The 20149-nt window shown below is 24.0% G+C and overlaps 1 protein-coding gene and 1 pseudogene across 1 annotated transcript; one reads left to right on the top strand and one right to left on the bottom strand.

The window, feature by feature from the left end:
* Window positions 1–11566: 11566 nt before the first annotated feature.
* Window positions 11567–12573, top strand: LOC128956636 (ribonuclease kappa-B-like). Its single transcript, XM_054302355.1, has one exon. It carries the CDS (start codon window positions 12042–12044, stop codon window positions 12336–12338), a length of 297 nt encoding a protein of 98 aa, XP_054158330.1. The 5' UTR covers window positions 11567–12041; the 3' UTR covers window positions 12339–12573.
* A 2076-nt stretch (window positions 12574–14649) lies between these two features.
* The window catches only part of LOC128956602 (atrial natriuretic peptide receptor 1-like), a 63598-nt pseudogene continuing 58098 nt past the window's right edge, over window positions 14650–20149 (bottom strand).

The raw sequence follows: 20149 nt of genomic DNA, 5'->3' as shown, positions 1-20149 counted from the left end.
AATGTTGGCGAGAAACCGGTTACTGTATGTACCGTGTTGTTGTAGTTCATAGTGACTTCCTTGAGCAAAGTTGTCCATTTGCGTCGCGGATTAGCCACTAATGCCATTGATAATCCTGTTTTGATGGTTCTGTTTACTCGCTCATTCGTGCCATTAGACTGCGGATGATATGTGGATGTATAGAGATGTCTGATATCGTGTTTAGTTAGAAATCTGTAAAAGTCTTTAGACTTAAACGATTTGAAATTATCGGTTAACAGAGAGTCGGGTTTACAACCGGTTATTTTAATTATGTCGCCCAATAATGATATACAAGCAGATGAAGTGTTTGTTGGTGTAGCTTTTGTCCACACGTAACGGGAATGGTGATCAATTACAACTTGTATATACCGGTATTGATTACCGTTTGTCTCTTTACCCATGACCATAGTATCCATTGCAATTAGTTTCATCGGTTGATCGAGAGTAGGCAATGGTTGTAGTTGACCATAGGTTGCATGATTGGATACCTTAACCAATTGACATGTTGGACACGATTTGACGTACTCTTTAATGTCATGTATCATATTTGGCCAATGATACTGTATTTTAATTTGTTTAGTGGTTATCCGTATGCCAGGATGACCACTGTTGTCATGAGCTGTTTCTAGTAGAGAATATACTAGACTTGGAGGGATAATAGTGAGTTTTCGACCATACTTTATAATAGTCTGAAGTGTTTCGGTATCGTTTGATGTGAAAGTTGGTCGATTTTGTGATGAGACAACCGGCTGGTGGTTGTCAGCTGTAGTAATCACTTGTAACGGTTCCTCATATGTAGACTTGAGGTCGGCATCGCGTTTTTGGTGTTGATGTATAATAGCTTCGCATATGAAATAATTGGCGGGCGCTCTGGACAAGGCATCCACGTGAGCCATTTGTTTACCCGGTTTATGGATGATTTCGAAAGTATATAAACTCAACTCTTCTGACCAACGAAATAGTCGTTTTTTCGTTGATTGGAAGTTAATGAGCCATTTGAGTGCTTTGTGGTCAGTATATAACTTGAATTGAACGCCTTCTAGATATATGCSAAAGTAACGGATGGCGTCATGAACGGCCAGGCATTCAAGTTCGGTTACAGTGTATCGTGTTTCAGCATCGGCCAATTTTCGGGAGTAATAGCCAATTGGTTTTCCACTTTGAAATAGTATGCCAGCGATACCGATTGTAGAAGCGTCGGTGTGGAGTTCAACCGGTTGGCTATGGTTGTATATCCCGCGTACCGGTTCGGAAGCCATTAGTTTCTTGAGGTTGTCAAATGACTCTTGATGTATTTCAAGCCATTGAAACTCTTTAGCTTTTGACTTTTTCATAAGTGTTGTCAATGGTGCGGTAACTGAAGCAAAGTCGGATATATATTCGCGGAGATAGTTTGCCAAACCGTGAAATCGTTGAACATCTTGTTGAGAAGTCGGTATCGGAAAGTTTAGTATGGCTTTGACTTTACTATCCGGCGGACGTACTGTTTTACCATCGATGATATGGCCTAAGAATTCAATTGATTGTTTGAAAAACTCACATTTTTCTTTCTTTAGTCGGGCATTATTTAGGGACAACCGGTTAAACACTTCGTTTAATAATCGGTTGTGTTCGTCCAGTGATGAAGAGTAGATTATGATGTCATCCAAGTATGATATGACACCGTTATTATGGAGATTTCCGAGAATCTTACGCACTACTCGATGAAAAGTTGCGGGACTATTCTTGAGTCCGAAAGGTAGGACTGTCCACTCATAGTGTCCGTCGCGGGTGACGAATGCTGTTTTATGTATGTCTTCTGTTAAGACGGCGACCTGCCAATAACCGGAAGCGAAATCCAATTTTGAGAATACAGTTGATCCTTGGAGACGGTCAATGACGTCAGCGATAACCGGTAATGGGGTCTTGTCGGCGACAGTTTTCGTATTGAGTCGACGGTAATCCACACACAAACGATATGTGCCGTCTTTCTTAGGAGCCAAAGTGATCGGTGCAGCGTAAGGGCTCACGCTTTCCCGGATTAGTCCTTTTTGTAATAGGTCCTTCACTTGGCGGGCAGTTTCAGCTGCCATTGGAAATGATTGACGGTACGGGCGCTGTGCTGTAGGCTCATTGTCAGTCAATACGATTCTGTGCTCTTCAATTTTAATGCGGCCTAAGTCAGTAGAGTCGGCGGCAAATATTTGTGAATATTTGTAAATGAGTTGATCTACATTTTTATTAGGTATTGTAGGCAACCGGTTTGTTGTTGGTTGAATGGCCATATAATTGCAATGATGACCGGTTGACTTTAAGAATGGGTGTATTTTGTTTGACCATTTATACGATACAGTTTTAGAGTGTGTATCAATGATGACACCATAACGGCCAAGAGAGTCGATAGACATGAGAAGTGTATACTCGAATCCGTTAAGGACTTGTGCTTTCATAGTACGTGTCATCCTATTAATTGTCAGTTTAAATGTTACTTCACCAACGGTACGTATCGATCCACGAGCAAGTGATACGCTTGTTGATCGGCGATAGTTAATTGGAAGCCGTAGATGTTTTGCTACGTAGAGTGGCATTAGATCCACTGTTGAACCTGGATCAGCAAAAGCAGATAGTTCGAAATTCCCTATACGTCCCGGTATTAAGATTATGCTTTTGACATTAGCTGCTGATGCCATGGTTTGGGGACGTATGTAATGATTAGAGGTATCGGTTGATTGACTTGAATCACCAATGTTTGGTGTGACAACCGGTTGTGGTACGGTTGGTTTATGAGGGCAATCTTTATGATAGTGCCACGATGTCAGGCCACGGTCACGGCATATGCGACATGAATATGGTGGGCGAGACTTATCTTTTGAATCCCGTTTGTTGGGAAAACGTTTGCTGAACCTATCGTTATTCTTGTCGGTTGTAAAATGTGATGAGCCGGGTTGTCTGTAATGTCGATTACGAGATTTGTCGGCTTCTATATCTTGAGCCATTTCCAGCCACTCGGTGGTTGATTTGAATCGACGGCCATAAAAGTATTCGCGATAGTCAGGGATGAGTCCATCGGTGAGGAGGTTGGCTTTGTCGTTATCAGTGTAGTTCTTGACTCGACGTAATAGCTTTAATTTTTCGTCATAATATTGTTTTATGCTTTCGGCCTTTTGTTGGCGTCTTCTATTTGCGGCCACAACAGGAGGTATGTCGGAGTGTGCGTACCGGTCTAATAGTAATTGCTTTGCATGAGTCCATGTGACGTCAGAACCGGTTAAGATATCCGAGCCATAGTAGTTGGCGGCGTCGTCTGTTAGAAACTCCATTATATCATCGACTTTGTCGTCATCGGAGTTCAATCGAAATGCTCTGTCAAACATCGATATGAATGCTTCTATCGTGAGGTCTGAATCTGAAGAGCCACTAAACTTCGGTATCTTCCGTTGTTTAGGTTTTGATGTACCGGTTGTATCTGTCGGTGCACTGCTTGAGAGTTGCACAACCGGTTCAATAGAGTTATTAACGTCATTACCATTGATAGACATGTTGGCTATGTTTGTGTCTTCTGTTTCGTTGCTATCACTGTGAGGTATATCTTGTCGTCGATATAGAGTTCCGCTTCTTGTAAGTCCAGTGATAGGGGTTGTCATCAGCTATGCGAAGGTAAGGATCGTAAATATGATCAGTGCTGACTGCGCCAATTTGTAGCGTCTGAGTTGAGATCAGATCACTACTAGAGGGTGATTAAGGAGGCGCCGGTTGTTTAGCGTGGGTCGGTATGAGACCTACAACCAGTTATCTACTTAACCACTAGTATGTTATCACCTGAAGGGTCGTTATGAGACCAATCAAGTGGTATATATGATGATCACTTGCAGTTGTGGTGCCGAAGTAAGGCAGGAGTTGATCCGTACGTACCGATGATGTCTTCCTATCTCTTGATTTACTTGATTGTGGAACTGTAGGCCAATGTTGGGAACAACCGGTTGAGATGTCTTGAGATTCCTGATATATCTTCAACGATCGGTTGGGACAGTAATGGTGATAGCAGTGAATGAATGGTAGTTAAGACACAGTTTCAATTAATAGTACTTTTATTAGTTAAACACAATTAATATTTGATTGAATACAATGGTTTGATTTGAAGTACAGTATTGTAGAGCACATGTATTGAGTGCTATAGTAATGGTATAACTCTATATTGAGTAGTAGGCTAACTGAGAGGTCAGTATGCGCTTAGTATGCGATATGTAGTTACTGTCTGTATGACTGTCTGTCTTACTGTCCAATGTAAGTGTAAAAGCCTACAGTATTTATAGATCTTTTTTGACAACCGGTTGTGTGAGAGAGGACGGGTAGCTATTGGCTAAATTGAATGACTTTTGAACAGTTAGTGGTAGCGGCAGATAACTGTCAGGTCGGCGCCAATAGATTGGAGGCAACAAACGGTTGTTCAGAGAATCGGGTAATAAAATACTGTATATAGTTTAGGGTCTAATTTGAAAATAGAAATATAAATCCAAAAATAGTTGCAAAATAATAGATAAACAAATAAATGATAAAATAAATGCAAAACTAAAAGGTAATAAAAATATTTCAATAAATTTATGCTAATTAAAAGCATATTCACTACAATATAATATACAGTACTTAAAAAATAGTTTCTGTTATATATATTATATATTTTATTAAATATATTTATTAACATAAAACTAGCAACAAATATACAGTATATATATATATATGTATAATAAAAATTATCATATAATTTATATATTATATAATAATAATAGTAACCTATGTTTTTATATTAAGTTATATACAGTATATATATATATATATATATATATATWTATATATATACTATATATTAATGATAATAATACTTATATTAATAATAATAATAATAATGAGTTTTATTACCATATTTTTGTTGTACATTATAATACAGTAATTTATTTTATTTTTTGTTTTTTTTAATAATGTATTGTTATTTTAGTAAAATAATAATAATGTGTGTAATGTTATTAAAATCATGCAATATTTTTATTAAAATAAAAAAAARTTATATAAAATTATGTATATTAATGTGTTAGACATATGTAAATTAGATATATATATTTTATTTATTTTTTGTGTGTATTTTTTTGTAATTATTATTACAGTATGAAAATAAATTAAATAAAATGCAATAATTTTAATACTAAATAAATTATTTCAAACTATATTAATAATAGTAATGAATATTTTTAAACAAAATATTTAAAAATTAATTATTAAWATTAAAGTATTTATTTTTWWYAACMAATATATTATTAATTTTTCATAATAATAATAATAAATTACTTATATGTAAATAATTTATGATTTAATATTTTATATTTTTATTAATATAATTAATTATAAATTATATATAAATTAGCATAATGGTTATTAATGGTTATTAGTAAAATTATTATTATTAMAAATTACATTTATTTTYAAATTTAATTTATTTATAAAAAAAACCAATAAATAATTTTGAAATTTATTCATATTAAAAAATAYAAATGTTATWAATTGCAATTTAATGCAATTAAATATTTTTTTTAAAATATATATATATAATATAAAAATAAATTTTTTAGTWTTTATTGAACATATGATAAAAAACACAATATTTTAAGCCATAGTTTAAATATTTGTTTTAATAATTTAGTACAAAAAAATAAATATATATATATTTATGTAAAATAAATATTAGTMTAACATTTTATTTTGTGCTAAAAAAATAATCGTAAATAAATAAATAAWTTTYKTTCAAAAATATAATGAAAAATATAATTATAATAAATTATAATWATRTTTATTTAATTATAATTAATTTAATTAGTGAATTACAAAAATTCAATTATTATTATTATTATTATTATTATTAGTAGTAGTAGTAGTAGTAGTAGTAGTAGTAATATTATAATTAATAAAATTATATACAAATATAAAGTTTTAGTTATAATTATTAATAAATAAATATTTTTAATTAGTTTTATTAACAATTTATTTTTGAGARAGAAAAAAATGATAATAATTTWATTTTATAGTTATTTAATAACTTTTTGTTAGTAACTATTTTTTATAACATATATATAWATATWTWTATATATTATATACATTAGTATTATGTTAMCAATTATGCAATAAWTRATTATATAAATTATATGTWAAAWYTAAAACACCATTAGATATATATATATACTGTATATCTATGACGACATCATCAGTAGTTTAGCTACCGTTCCTCTGATTAGCAAAAATACTATACAGACAGTCAATGTAATTAATAGACCAATTATTAGATAGAAATAATAGTTATGATAATCGTTGGCATCATTGAAATAGTTGCCAAAATAGACGGTCAGTGCCAACAATATGCCGACAACTATGCCAACAATCAATGTATTAATCAGACATTTTATTAGACGGTTAGGCCTACTATTATCCACACTACCAACTGTGCCATCAGTAATGGTAACTGTATTATCATTATTACTAGTAGTAGTAGTAGTAGTAGTAGTATTGATGGGATAGTTGTTTGCGTAATCATAATGTTCAACAAACTCCCTGTCCTCGGATGATAATCTAGTGTTTGAATAATAACTGTTTTTTGATGACTGATTATTAGCTGATGAACTGATGATAGGCAGTGCCATAATTTAGTTAATAATAATAACTATTATTAACTATTATTGTTAACAACTATTATTAACAACTATTATTAACTATTATTATAATTATTATTAACAATTATTAACAACTATTATTAACTATTATTATTAACAATTATTAACAACTATTATTACAACTATTATTATAACTATTATTATAACTATTATTAACTATTATTATAAACTTTTATTGACAACTATTATTATCAACAATTATTATTAACTAATTATTATTAACAACTATTATTAACTATTATTATTACCAACAATTATTATTTAACTAATTATTATTAACTATTTTTACTAATTTTATAGTTATTTGTGTTTTATATTGACTTTATTTTTAAAAAAAAATAATTAATTAAAGCACACAATATGTTTGGATTTTAATTATTATTTTTTTTTAATAAAATTTATTATTTATAAACAGTATATTATATTTTTATTTATAGTTATTGTAAATTACAATTAAGTAAAATATATTATTATTATTATTATTATTATTATTATTATATATTTTATATACGTATTAAATGATAGTATTTTTAAAAAAAAATTAGAAATTAATTACAACAAAATAAAATGCATTTTATAATACATTTTATTGAATTCAATTGAAATTATTTTAATTGTATTTAATATTCAAAACACACACACATTTTATATAAAGTATTTTATTATAATAATTATTATTATAACTGTTTTATATTATTTAAATGTGTTATTTAAAGGCACATAACATCAACAACAACACAATTATTATTATAATACATATAAACTTTTAGATTTCAMTTTAAATATATATATATATATAAATATACAATAGATTTAATGCATTTTCAAAAAACAATAAAAAAATTTAATCACTTATTTTAAAATAATWATAATAATAACACTTTTATTATTACTATTATTAGTTTTATTATTAAAAATTTTTAGTYACTTTGTGTGTGTGTCTTAAAGTTTTACACATTTTGTATATACAGTATATATATATATATATAATATAAATATCTATTCAAACAGATTCAATATAAATTTAAAAACACATTTTTTTGTGTGTGTATTAAATACACTGTATTAGTAGTAAACACTTTAGTTATAATATTTTGTTGTATAAATATTTTATTATATTATTAAGCCATTTCAAAAATTTATACATATATACTATGTATWTATATAAATACAGTATATATATATAGTATTAACAACACATGTTGTAATAAGCGACAGCTATTTATAAATTAGACTAATATATTATTGATGTATAATATACAGTATATATATATACAGTATATTTATGTATATATATATATATAAATTGTATAAACATTTTAAAATTATAAACAGTTATAAACTATATAACACAAAAAAATTATACATGTATTGCATGTATATTGTATAACAAATTTATTTTCAGCAATAATATGTTATACCAAATTTAATATTTAAATATAATAATAATAATAATAATAACTGATATAAAATAAAATTTTCAATACTTTACATGTTTTTTAGTCGTTATAAAAATCAATTTAAAAACAAATCATTATTAATATACTTAATATAGTCTATTAATTAGCTATTATATCAAAATTTTAATTAATTTGTAATATAATAATATCGCACTTAAATAATTTAATACAAATTTTAACAACAATTTTAACATTACTAGACAACCATTACTAGTATCAGCAATTAAACTAAAAAAATATATWTATTTTTAACTATTGAATCCACACAACAATAATAGAAAATAAAAATCATTACAACAATAATAATAATAAAAGTTTAGCGCAAAATCACAGTCAATATGTTTTTTGATTATAACTTAAATCATTAAAAAAAATATAATTTTGTTTTTTTGATTATTATTTAACGACTGTATAAAACATTTTTTATTAGTAAGTTATATATATATATATATATATAATTATATTTTACTTTTATTTTTTTATATATATAATAGTTGTCTATGATATCCAAAAACAAATGTGTAGACAATTTTGAAAACTAAAAAATTTTATTATTAGCTAACTTTCAAAAATCAATAATAATTTTTTTTAGTTTGTTTTTTGTATTTATTTTTTTTAGTGTAGGTGTATATATATATATGTCAAATAAATGTATGTCATATATATATATATATATAATTATCAATACATATCACTAGAGAGTATTATAGAAAATAATATTATTATAATAATAAATCATAACATATATAAAATTGTTAATAAATTATTTTTACTGATTTTATTATTATTATATTATTATTTTGTGTTAAAATTATTTTATACAGTATATTATATWTATATATATTATGACAATTGGGATATATTGTTATACAAACTATATATAACTTATATATATATATATATATATACCAAATGTTTTTAGCAACAAATACATTGATAAATCAAAATATAAATTTATTATTTTTTATATCTATATCATTGATAGAAATTTTSATATAAATCAATATAAAAATAATAAAATTAAGTTTGCATTTTGATATTTAATTTATATTAGATATATATTTTTCTATTATATAAATTTGATTTTTATTTTGTATGTTTATTAACTGTCTCTGAAACTGTAACTGTATGTGTATGTGTATGTGTATGTGTATGTGTATGTGTATGTGTATGTGTATGTGTATGTGTATGTGTATGTGTRTGTGTRTGTGTATGTGTGTGTGTATGTGTATGTGTGTGTGTGTGTGTGTGTGTATGTGTATGTGTATGTGTATGTGTGTGTGTATGTGTATGTGTGTGTGTATGTGTGTGTGTGTGTGTGTGTGTGTGTATGTGTGTATGTGTGTATGTGTATGTGTATGTGTATGTGTGTGTATGTATGTATGTGTATGTATGTATGTGTATGTRTGTGTGTGTATGTAAAACAATTTTAATCAATACAGTATATACAGTATATATATATATACCTACTTGTAGTCAAATAGTGCTAAATAATAATAATATAATTTCAATACATATACAGTATATAACAACAACAAAAAATCCTAAAATATACTAAAACTTTATTATATAATGACAAACAATAACAACAATATAAAAAAACAGTAAAAAACACTTTTCATTATTATTTTCCACTTTCAAGTATTTTTACATTATATTACAAATAGTATATATAAACAATTATATAAATATATACTATATATATATACAGTATATATATATATAAAAAAAAACTTATGGCACATGTGTTTGACACACAATAGGAGACAACATTACTATTACTTTTATATATATATATATTAGATATAAATACAATTACTTTTTTTAGTTAAAGTTAAAGTTAATGATAATAAAATTGAATCAAATAAAAAATAGTATCATAAAAATAATACACACACAAAAAAACATTAATTACTAAGTAATTACTTTTTTAAAAATAAAAATAAAAAATTATTTTCTATTTAAAAGTTTATAATTAATAAAAAATATTATATAAAAAATAAATTGTTAATAAAAATAGTAGGATTTTATTTTTAAAAAGATATTATTAATTTGATTTAATTTTTCATTAATTTAAAATCTAATATATATTTATTATTTTATTTGTAAAAACTAATTATAAAAAAATAATATTTAATTATTTATTTATTAAAATTCAAAAAAATAATATTTAACTATTTATTTATTAAAAATTAAAAAATAAACTAATATTTAATGTTAAGTAAAATATTACAGAATATTCTGTAATAATAACCAAAAAAAATTTTAATAAAAATTATTTCATTTACTAACCCATAGACTTCACTATAGTTGCCATTGAATTGAATGCCATTTTTGAAAATATATTATTATTAGTGTTGGTAATTTTTCGCAATTCAATTTTCGATTGCCGCAATTGCGGAAAATTGCGTGAAATTGTTTGAAATTGCGCGCATGAGGGAATGTATAAAAATTAACTTTGACAACGTTAAAAATTTTGTTTACAATAGATTAAAAGAATTTACTAATTTATTATTATTTTTACATGGTTTTTAGATGGCAACATTTTATGATAAAATAATTAAATTTTATATAATTAATTTATGTTTTTATTCATATTGCTTTGCCATTTAAATTTTGTTAATTTTTTAAAAATTATAAATTTTTCTATGTTACAATTGCGATTTTCGCAATCGAGCTTTTTGCAATTGCGGCAATTTCACGCAATTTCCGAGCAATGCAATTGAGCATTTTGCAATCGGTACATCACTAATTATTATTATTATTACAATGACATCACTATTACTATGAAAAAAAAAATTAAATTATATATAAATTACGTAAAAATAAAACTGTTTTTTAATAAATAAATAATTAAATTATATATATTTTTTAAACAAAAAAAACTAAATTAAATTAAAATATAATTTTTTTTTTAATAATTAATACTTACTTTTAATATGTATAACAAAAAATGCTGTTTAATATAATGCATAATATTTTTTTTGTAGACATTTATACTATAGAAATTACTATTGAATTCAATGCTAGAAACAATCAACAAGTGTTCAACAATAATTCATAATAAACTGTACTCTATTTTAATACACACTAATACACACACATTGTATATACTGTAATATCACTACTAAATAGTGTTGGTATACAACCCATAATATATAGGGGAATATTCCCCAAATAAAAATTCCCATTTAACTACAATAAAAAAATAGTTTTATTTTATAATTAAAAAAATAAATAAATACTAATATAATATTAATAATAATGATTAGTAATCAATAATATCTAGTTATGTATAAAAAATTAATTAAACATTAAATTCAAAGGGAAAATAAACTTATCGGGAATTTTCCTAATATGGAGGGAATATATGTCACTAATACATACACACAAAGTGGGTGTCATTAGTATTATTAGTGTTGTTGTCGTTAAACATAACAAAACAAAACTAAAAAAAAAATATTTACCGATTGATTGATTGATTGATTGATCCGCCGATTGGTTGTCCACTACCGCCGCCGCCGTCACCGATATATTACAGTCAAAAAAAAATAGACAGTCAAGTGGTCATCATTACCGCCGACGCCAACCGAAACACAACCGAAACTCAGCGATCCGTACGGACTATATATTTGTTGGCCAACTAATCGGTGTATTAATAACCGACTACACAATCACCGATACCGTCACCGATACTACAGTCAAGTGGTCATCACTACCGCAACCGATACATAACAACTTCTCCGCACGGGATCCGACCCTTTAGTTGTGTTGACCACCGACTGTCAATCGGGTGTTAATAACCGACAACACAAAACACAATCACCGTTATCGTCGCTGACCACCCGACCCGTTCCCAATCCTAATCATGAAATTGTGTCCAATTTGCGGACCAAAATTGTCCGTTTGTTGCGCCGTACTGTCCGTCTGGGGTATCGTAATGTTGGCCATATTGGGCGGCCTATTGAAAATCAGGTCGATTGCATTTGCCGAAGATATATTGGCCGATATTAAATCGGTAGATTTGGACGATTTTGGCCGCCAGGCTACCGATAAATACGATAACGCAGCCTATAGTACATGGGTTGCCGCCGTTATCTATGTCCTAACGTTGGCCTTTAGCCTGTTTCAGGCGGCCCTAAACAAACGTAGCGGTAAATTGTAGGACACAACGAGTTAACCGACCAAATTGGTGGCCAAATGTTAAGTCCCGATACAAACAAGTGGTCATTTCAAACCCGTTTTTTTTTGTTGTTGTTTTAAATACATATTTTGAGATAAAGAGAGACATTATTATTATTATTATTAGGAAACTATTGTTTTATAGTTTTTTGTTTATTATATAAATATTTTATTTATTATTATTATTATTATTATTATTATTATTATTATTATATATATATATAATCGGATCAATTGATTGTGTGTTTTGATTATTATTATTATTATTATTATTAGACATAATTTAATACCTAATTAATTAGTACATCCATTAAGTGCCTTAAAAACCTACCGTTCCTTATATATATACCTATCCTTAAATCCTCTCTCTCTCTCTCTCTCTCTCTCTCTCTCTCTCTCTCTCTCTCTCTCTCTCTCTCTCTCTCTCTCTCTCTATCGATGCCTTAAACTAAACAAATTTATAAAAAAAAAAAATTATTTAATGTTTATATATATATATATATGATATGCTATTATTATTTTTGCTAAAACACAATAGTTATTACCATTATTAATGTGATTGAAAAAAAACACATAAAAATTTGTTATAAATTTGTTATAATTTTTTTAATTGTTTTCATCCAATTGTTTTCCAATATATATATTRATACACTTTCTATACATACATATATATATATATTTAAAACATTTTTTTTAATTGTGTAAACATTTACATTAATTAAACTGTTTTTTTCTCTCCAAATCTATTAGTTTATAGTGTTTTACATTTAATGGTTGTAATTATTATTATTAGTATTAATGATAATTATATTTACATTTTTTTAATTAAATATCTTTCTATATGTATATAAACATGTGATACAAACAGTTATTTTTATAGATACATGTCATGCATATCACATATATATATATATATATATATATATATATTTATATGCCGTATAAAAAATTAATTACAATTATTATTATTATTGATACAAATTATGACAATTTAAAACAATAATAATAATTAGTAACTAAAACAACACTAATATATAGTCAAGAATTTAATTTATTTTTATTTTTTTTAGATTATTCAATGTATTTGTTGGATATATATATTAATAAAAACAGTTTTTAAATTTTCAATTTTTATTTACATATTTAGAAATTATATATTTTTTTWTAAAAAAAATTTCTATTTTACGTAAATCTAATTAATTAATTAATTAATAATAACAATAATAAACATTTATTATTGATTAACAATTAGTTAGAAAACTTACACACAATTTGTTTGTTTGTATTATTATCTATGTATTTGTATAGTTAAACAATTAATATATATATATATATATATAACAGTTATATAAATTATATAAACTATTTTATATTATATATATGATTGCAAMACAACAACTAAAATTCAAATTGTTTTCTAAATTTAAAAAATAGATTTATTTATTAAAAAAATTTTTATAATCAAGTAATGAGTTTTTAAAAACTAATTAAAGTAATTGAAATTAATTTTTAATAAACAGATTTTTAAAAAATATTTTAATTGTTAATAAGATAAATAAAATTATATATATAATGTTTGTCTAATTTAATTAATTAATTGATTTATTAGTTTTAATTTTTTTTATAAATAAATTACCTAATAATGAGATCAAATGAGATTAAATCACATTAAAAAAATTATGTGTTTAAATATTTTTCTAGTATTTATTTATTTAACTAAAAATCATAGTAACAAAAATATTTAGTTAWTTGATTTGATTTTTTAAATTAAATATATAATTTATATATCAATTATAACTAATTAATTGGATAATAAATTTWAAAATAATAATAATTAGTTTTAATATAATTGAGTAGAGATCGGAATTTTTAATTTATATGTTTAWCTTGAAATTAATTTAATTAAATTAATTAATTAAAATGTTTTAATTGATATTTTTTGGGGAAAAATTAKWTATAGTTAAAAAAAAATTTCCTACAATACAGTACTTAATAACAAAATTATTAGTATTATTAGTATTATATAAATACTAAATTAAATTTTTTAAATAAATAAATAAAAATAATATTTTTGGTTTGTATTTACATAACATCAAAAAAATAATAATACAATTAAGTAATTAATAGATAACAACAACAATAAAAATTAATTGTTTGAAATTAATGATAGAAACTAATAAATCAAAAATTTTTTGTTAATTTTTTTTTTGGTTAATAATAACAATAATAAATTAATAAATAATAATAATTATTATATTATTGAATATAATGAGTATATTTAGGGATTATCACAGTTAACCTTATTTTTTCAAATTGATAATTATTTTTTTTTGTTAAATATAACAATATATATAWATATATACAGTATATATAAGTTATTAATTAATTAATTAATTAATATTTTTATAATTAATTAATTACTAAATATGAAAATTTTATTTCCATTTAATGGACCGTTTAATCGATAGTCATATTTTATTTTGTTGTTGAGGTAATTGTTGTGGTTTTTCAACAATACTACAAATATTATTATTATTATTATTATTATTATTATTACAACTATTAGTGCAATCCTCTGATATCAACCAATAGGTTGTCATATTTCCCTTGCCTTTGATGGGAATCTCGCCCCGGGATTCGGTAATAAACGTACCGAAAGAGTCCAATAGATTTTTGGTAGTATCGCTGATATGTATTTTTAGGGCTGTCCTCACAAAATACACCATCAATTAGTATAGTAGTAGTAGTTGTAGTTGTAGTTGTAGTGGTAGTGGTAGTGGTAGTAGTAGTGGTGGTAGTAGTAGTGGTAGTAGTAGTGGTAGTAGTAGTGGTAGTAGTAGTGGTAGTAGTAGTGGTAGTAGTAGTGGTAGTAGTAGTGGTAGTAGTAGTGGTAGTAGTAGTGGTAGTAGTAGTAATAGTAGTAGTATAGTAGTAGTAGTAGTAGTAGTGGTAGTAGTGATGGTAGTGGTAGTGGTAGTTGTAGTGGTAGTGGTAGTGGTAGTAATAGTAGTGGTAGTAGTAGTAGTAGTAGTAGTGGTAGTAGTAGTAGTAGTAGTAGTGGTAGTAGTAGTAGTAGTAGTAGTAGTAGTAGTAGAAAAATAAAATAAAAATAAGTTATTAAAACTTTTGTTTTGCATAATAATAATAATAATAACTATAATAATAATTTGTATACAAAATATATTTTTTAATAATAATAATAAATAACTTTTAGAATTTTATTTAATTTTATTATTTGAATTTTTAAAAAAAAATCAAATCAATTATAAAACTAATTAATTTAAACCATAGATTTTTTTTTAATAAAAAAATAATTAACTAACTAAACTATACTAAACTAAAAATTAAATTAATTAAATATAAATTTTAAATTTTTTTAAAAACTTACCCTCTCCATTTGATTCCATACGAGAGGCTGTATTAACTGTATCACCTATACAAGTGGTTTAAATAAAATATACAAAAATTTATAAAAATCTAAATAAATTAAATTAAATAATAATATTAATATTATTAATATTAATATTATTAATATTAATATTATTAATATTATTATTATTAATATAATATGTATTTTATTTTTTTAGGATTATCACTGTTAACCATAATTTTTTTCAATTGATAATTATTTAAAATAACAAAATATATTGTAAGTTATAAATAAATTTAATATATTTAAAGTTTTATAATTAAAAATATAATTTTTTTTAAAAACTAAAAAATAATTAAATACCAAATAATAATAATATTATTATTAATATAATTAGTATTATATTTTTTTAATAGTATTAATATTATCACAGTTAACCTTAAATTTTAAGTTTCAATTGATAATTAATTTAAAGTATATATATATATATATATATATAGAAATAAATAAACKSATAATTAAAAGTTTTATAATTAAAAATCTAATTTTTATAAAAACTAAAAAAACTAAAAAATAATTAAATACCTAATAAATTWAATTAAATAATAATATAATTAATATTATATTTTTTKWATAGTATTAATATTATMACAGTTAACCTTATTTATTTTTAWKTTTCAATTGATAATTAATTWAAAATATATATATAAKTAAATAAATAAACWSATAATTAAAAGTTTTATAATTAAAAATCTAATTTTTTTAAAAAAAAAAATACTAAAAAAAACTAAAAAATTAATTACCAAATAGACAATAGCGGGGCATTTTCAGGCCGACCACACCGGCCACACACGAACCCGAGTGTAGGCCAATGCGTAACCTTAGCTGATCGTCGGGTCGRTGCCGTATACGAAACGATTTGACCGCTTCGAGTAAGGCCAGTGCCATACGGCATATCTCCCGTACGTGTCGCTGACCATTACGYTGGGGTAGACCCGACACAACCATATAGGCGTCACCGATGGTCTCGACTTTATAGACATCGAAACAGTCGATTGTCGAATCAAATGTTGTATACAAATCGTTCAATAAGTCGACAACCTATTGGATGGGTGGGTGTGTAGGGTATGGGGTATAACAAAATGTGTGTTTGGGTGAGTGGGTGTGTATGGAGTATAACAAAAATGTGTGTTTAAGTGTGTGTATTTGTGGGGTATATAACAAAATGTGTGTTTGGGTGGGTGGGTGTATGTGTGGATATAAAAAAATAAAATTTTATTATTAGTAAATTTCATAATATAATATCATAGATATATAGATTATATACTTTATATAAATTATTTATTATATCTATACTAGTATTTAGTAAATTTTTTTTTCAAATATAGTGTAGTTATTATTATGAAAATTTTGATAATTATTTTTATAAATATTTTTTTACTGCAATTGATTTTATATTTTTCTAAATATTAAATATTTTAATAATAATTTAATATAAATAATTTTAGATAATATTTATTATAATTAATTATCATTATTTTTAAATACAAAAACTTTTATATTACTAACTAATTACTAAGTTTTTAAAGTTTTTTAGACTTTTAAATATTTTATTAAATATTATTTTATTATTATACTTGTATTAGTCTATATAAATTTTAAATTAATAAATAGCATAAAATAGTTGTTTAAATGTTTGTAATTAAATAAAATTATTTTAATATAACTCTAATTATACATCAAATCAAATCATATAATAATTATTGTATTTATTTGATATATTTTAAAATTTTAAAAAAAATCTATTTATAAACATTTCATTCAATAATAATAAACACTTTATATTAAGATAAGTTTTTATTTATTTGCAATTGAATATAAAATTGTTTACAACCATTATATCTAACTTTTATAATACTAAATGTTTAAATCAGTGAAAATGCTTTTAGTTTTGTGTGAGTGTGTATGTATGAGTTTATATATGTATGTGTGTGTATTTATGTGTGTGTGTGCATGTATTTATGTATGTGTGTGTGTATGTGTGTGTATGTGTGTGTGTATGTGTATGTGTACATGTATGTGTATGTGTATGTGTACATACACACATGTATGTGTATGTGTACATGTGTACATGTGTATGTGTATGTGTATGTGTATGTGTATGTGTATGTGTACATGTATGTGTACACACATATGTGTATGTGTACATGTATGTGTATGTGTATGTGTACATGTATGTGTATGTGTATGTGTATGTGTATGTGTATGTGTGTATGTTTGTGTGTGTGTATGTGTGTGTATGTATGCATGTGTGTATATATGTGTGTATGTGTGAAAAAAATCTATTTTATGACACATATATATATATCATATACAGTATATACCGTATAATAAGTTTATTCAATTTTTTTCTTATATTAATCAATAGATATTTTATTTTTCTTATATATACAGTATATATATATATAAACAGAAATTAGTGCATTTCTTTGACTGTAAACTTGTATATAATATATAAAGAAATAAATATATTAGATATTAAATGACAAAATTTTTTTTATTTATATTTCCATTCAAACAAATTCCTTAAATTTATTTTATTTTATTTTTCTCTCAATAATATTCTACTTTTATATCTATTTTTGATTAATTTTGATATTTCAACTATAAATAAATAAATAAATAAAAAAAGTTATATCAAAATATTAAAAATAAAATAAAATGTTTAATTAAATATCATATATTAAATATATATCATATAAAGTATAAAATTAGATTTTTTGGCACCAAATAAATAAATAAAAACAAAAATAAAAACAAATTTTCATATTAAATATATTAATATATTTATTATTATATTTATATCTTTAATAATAAATATATTATTAAATCTCTCTCTCTCTCTCTCTCTTAATATATTTTGTTGACTAACAGACAAACTATTATATACTGTATATTATTATTATTATCGCTTAATATACTGTATATAAACTGTATATAATATATATAAACAAAACTAGAAAACTAAAAGTTTGTCTTTTAATTTAAACTTCAAACAAAATTTTTCCGTAACAAACATATGTTGTCGTCATATATATATATTAGATATAAATATACTATATTTATATATATATACAATATATATGTATATATATATGATATATTGCATAACATATATATATATATAGATAATATAGTGTCCAACAAAACTAAACAAAAATAAATAAATAAATATCACATTATTAGGACCATTGGAGCCGAAAAAAAATTTATTGTCACAAATAAATAACTATTGCATTATATATATATATATATCACACATATTGTAAAAATAATATATTATCTATCAATATAATAGAAATATACTGTATATATATACAGTATTATATCTCAATAGCAATTGTTATATAAGATATTGTTATAAATATAATTTCTATACAAAAAATAATAATATTATTATTATATATATATTATGAAGTGTTTGTTTGTTTGTTTGCTGGACACCTCTCAATCAATATATATATACTGTATATTTATATTACATATAATATAATAAATAAAAAACAAAACCAATAAAAAAGATAAGTAAAGGTTTGTATTGAAAAATATTTATACTGTAAATGAAATCAATGGGTAAACACATATCATATATATACTGTAAATATAGTCTACTATATTATACTTGAAATTATAGTTATTTTTTTGATACATATTTTTCTGAATGTCAAAATACAATAGATATCAATGATAATAATAATAATAATACAGTAGTTATGGGATATAATTAGTGTTGGCAAAAAAGAGAAATTTATAAAATAATAGAGAAATTTCTAGAAAGTTTCTAAAAGAAATTTCTATCTATGGGATCCCCATGTTAATTTTGTTTTCTCTATATTTGTTATCTTGTATACATTGTTTTTAAAAGTAATAATTAAATATATATATTAGTATATATATATAATTAAAGTAAAAAATATATTTATTTAATTATACTAAACTATACTATAATAAAAAGGTCAATAAAATTTTACAAAACTGATTATTATTAAATAATAATAATTATTTATATAGGGATCCCATTTGTATAATAGTATATATATATATACAGTATTATGTCTCATTAATATATTTATAGTATTATAATAGCTAAAGATATGGGGATCCCATAGTATAACAATAAAGTTAAATTTCTGTAGAAATTTATTCCTGAGAAATTTTCTAGAAACTTTCTCACGGAAATTTATTAGAAACTTTCTATTTGCCCATCTCTAGATATAATGATAATTTAATAATAACAATATATATATACTGTATATATATATAATACAGAATATTCTTTAATATAAAATGTTGTTTATCTATACTATACTGTCGGAGAAAATGTGTTTTTGATTTAATTTTTTTTTTGATTTAATTTTATTTTT

Source organism: Oppia nitens, unplaced genomic scaffold (assembly GCF_028296485.1).
Source record: "Oppia nitens isolate AA-2021 unplaced genomic scaffold, nextdenovo-longstitch-racon4-pilon3 scaffold31_pilon_pilon_pilon, whole genome shotgun sequence".
Classification (NCBI taxonomy): domain Eukaryota; kingdom Metazoa; phylum Arthropoda; class Arachnida; order Sarcoptiformes; family Oppiidae; genus Oppia; species Oppia nitens.
This window is presented reverse-complemented; position numbering and strand designations above follow the sequence as displayed.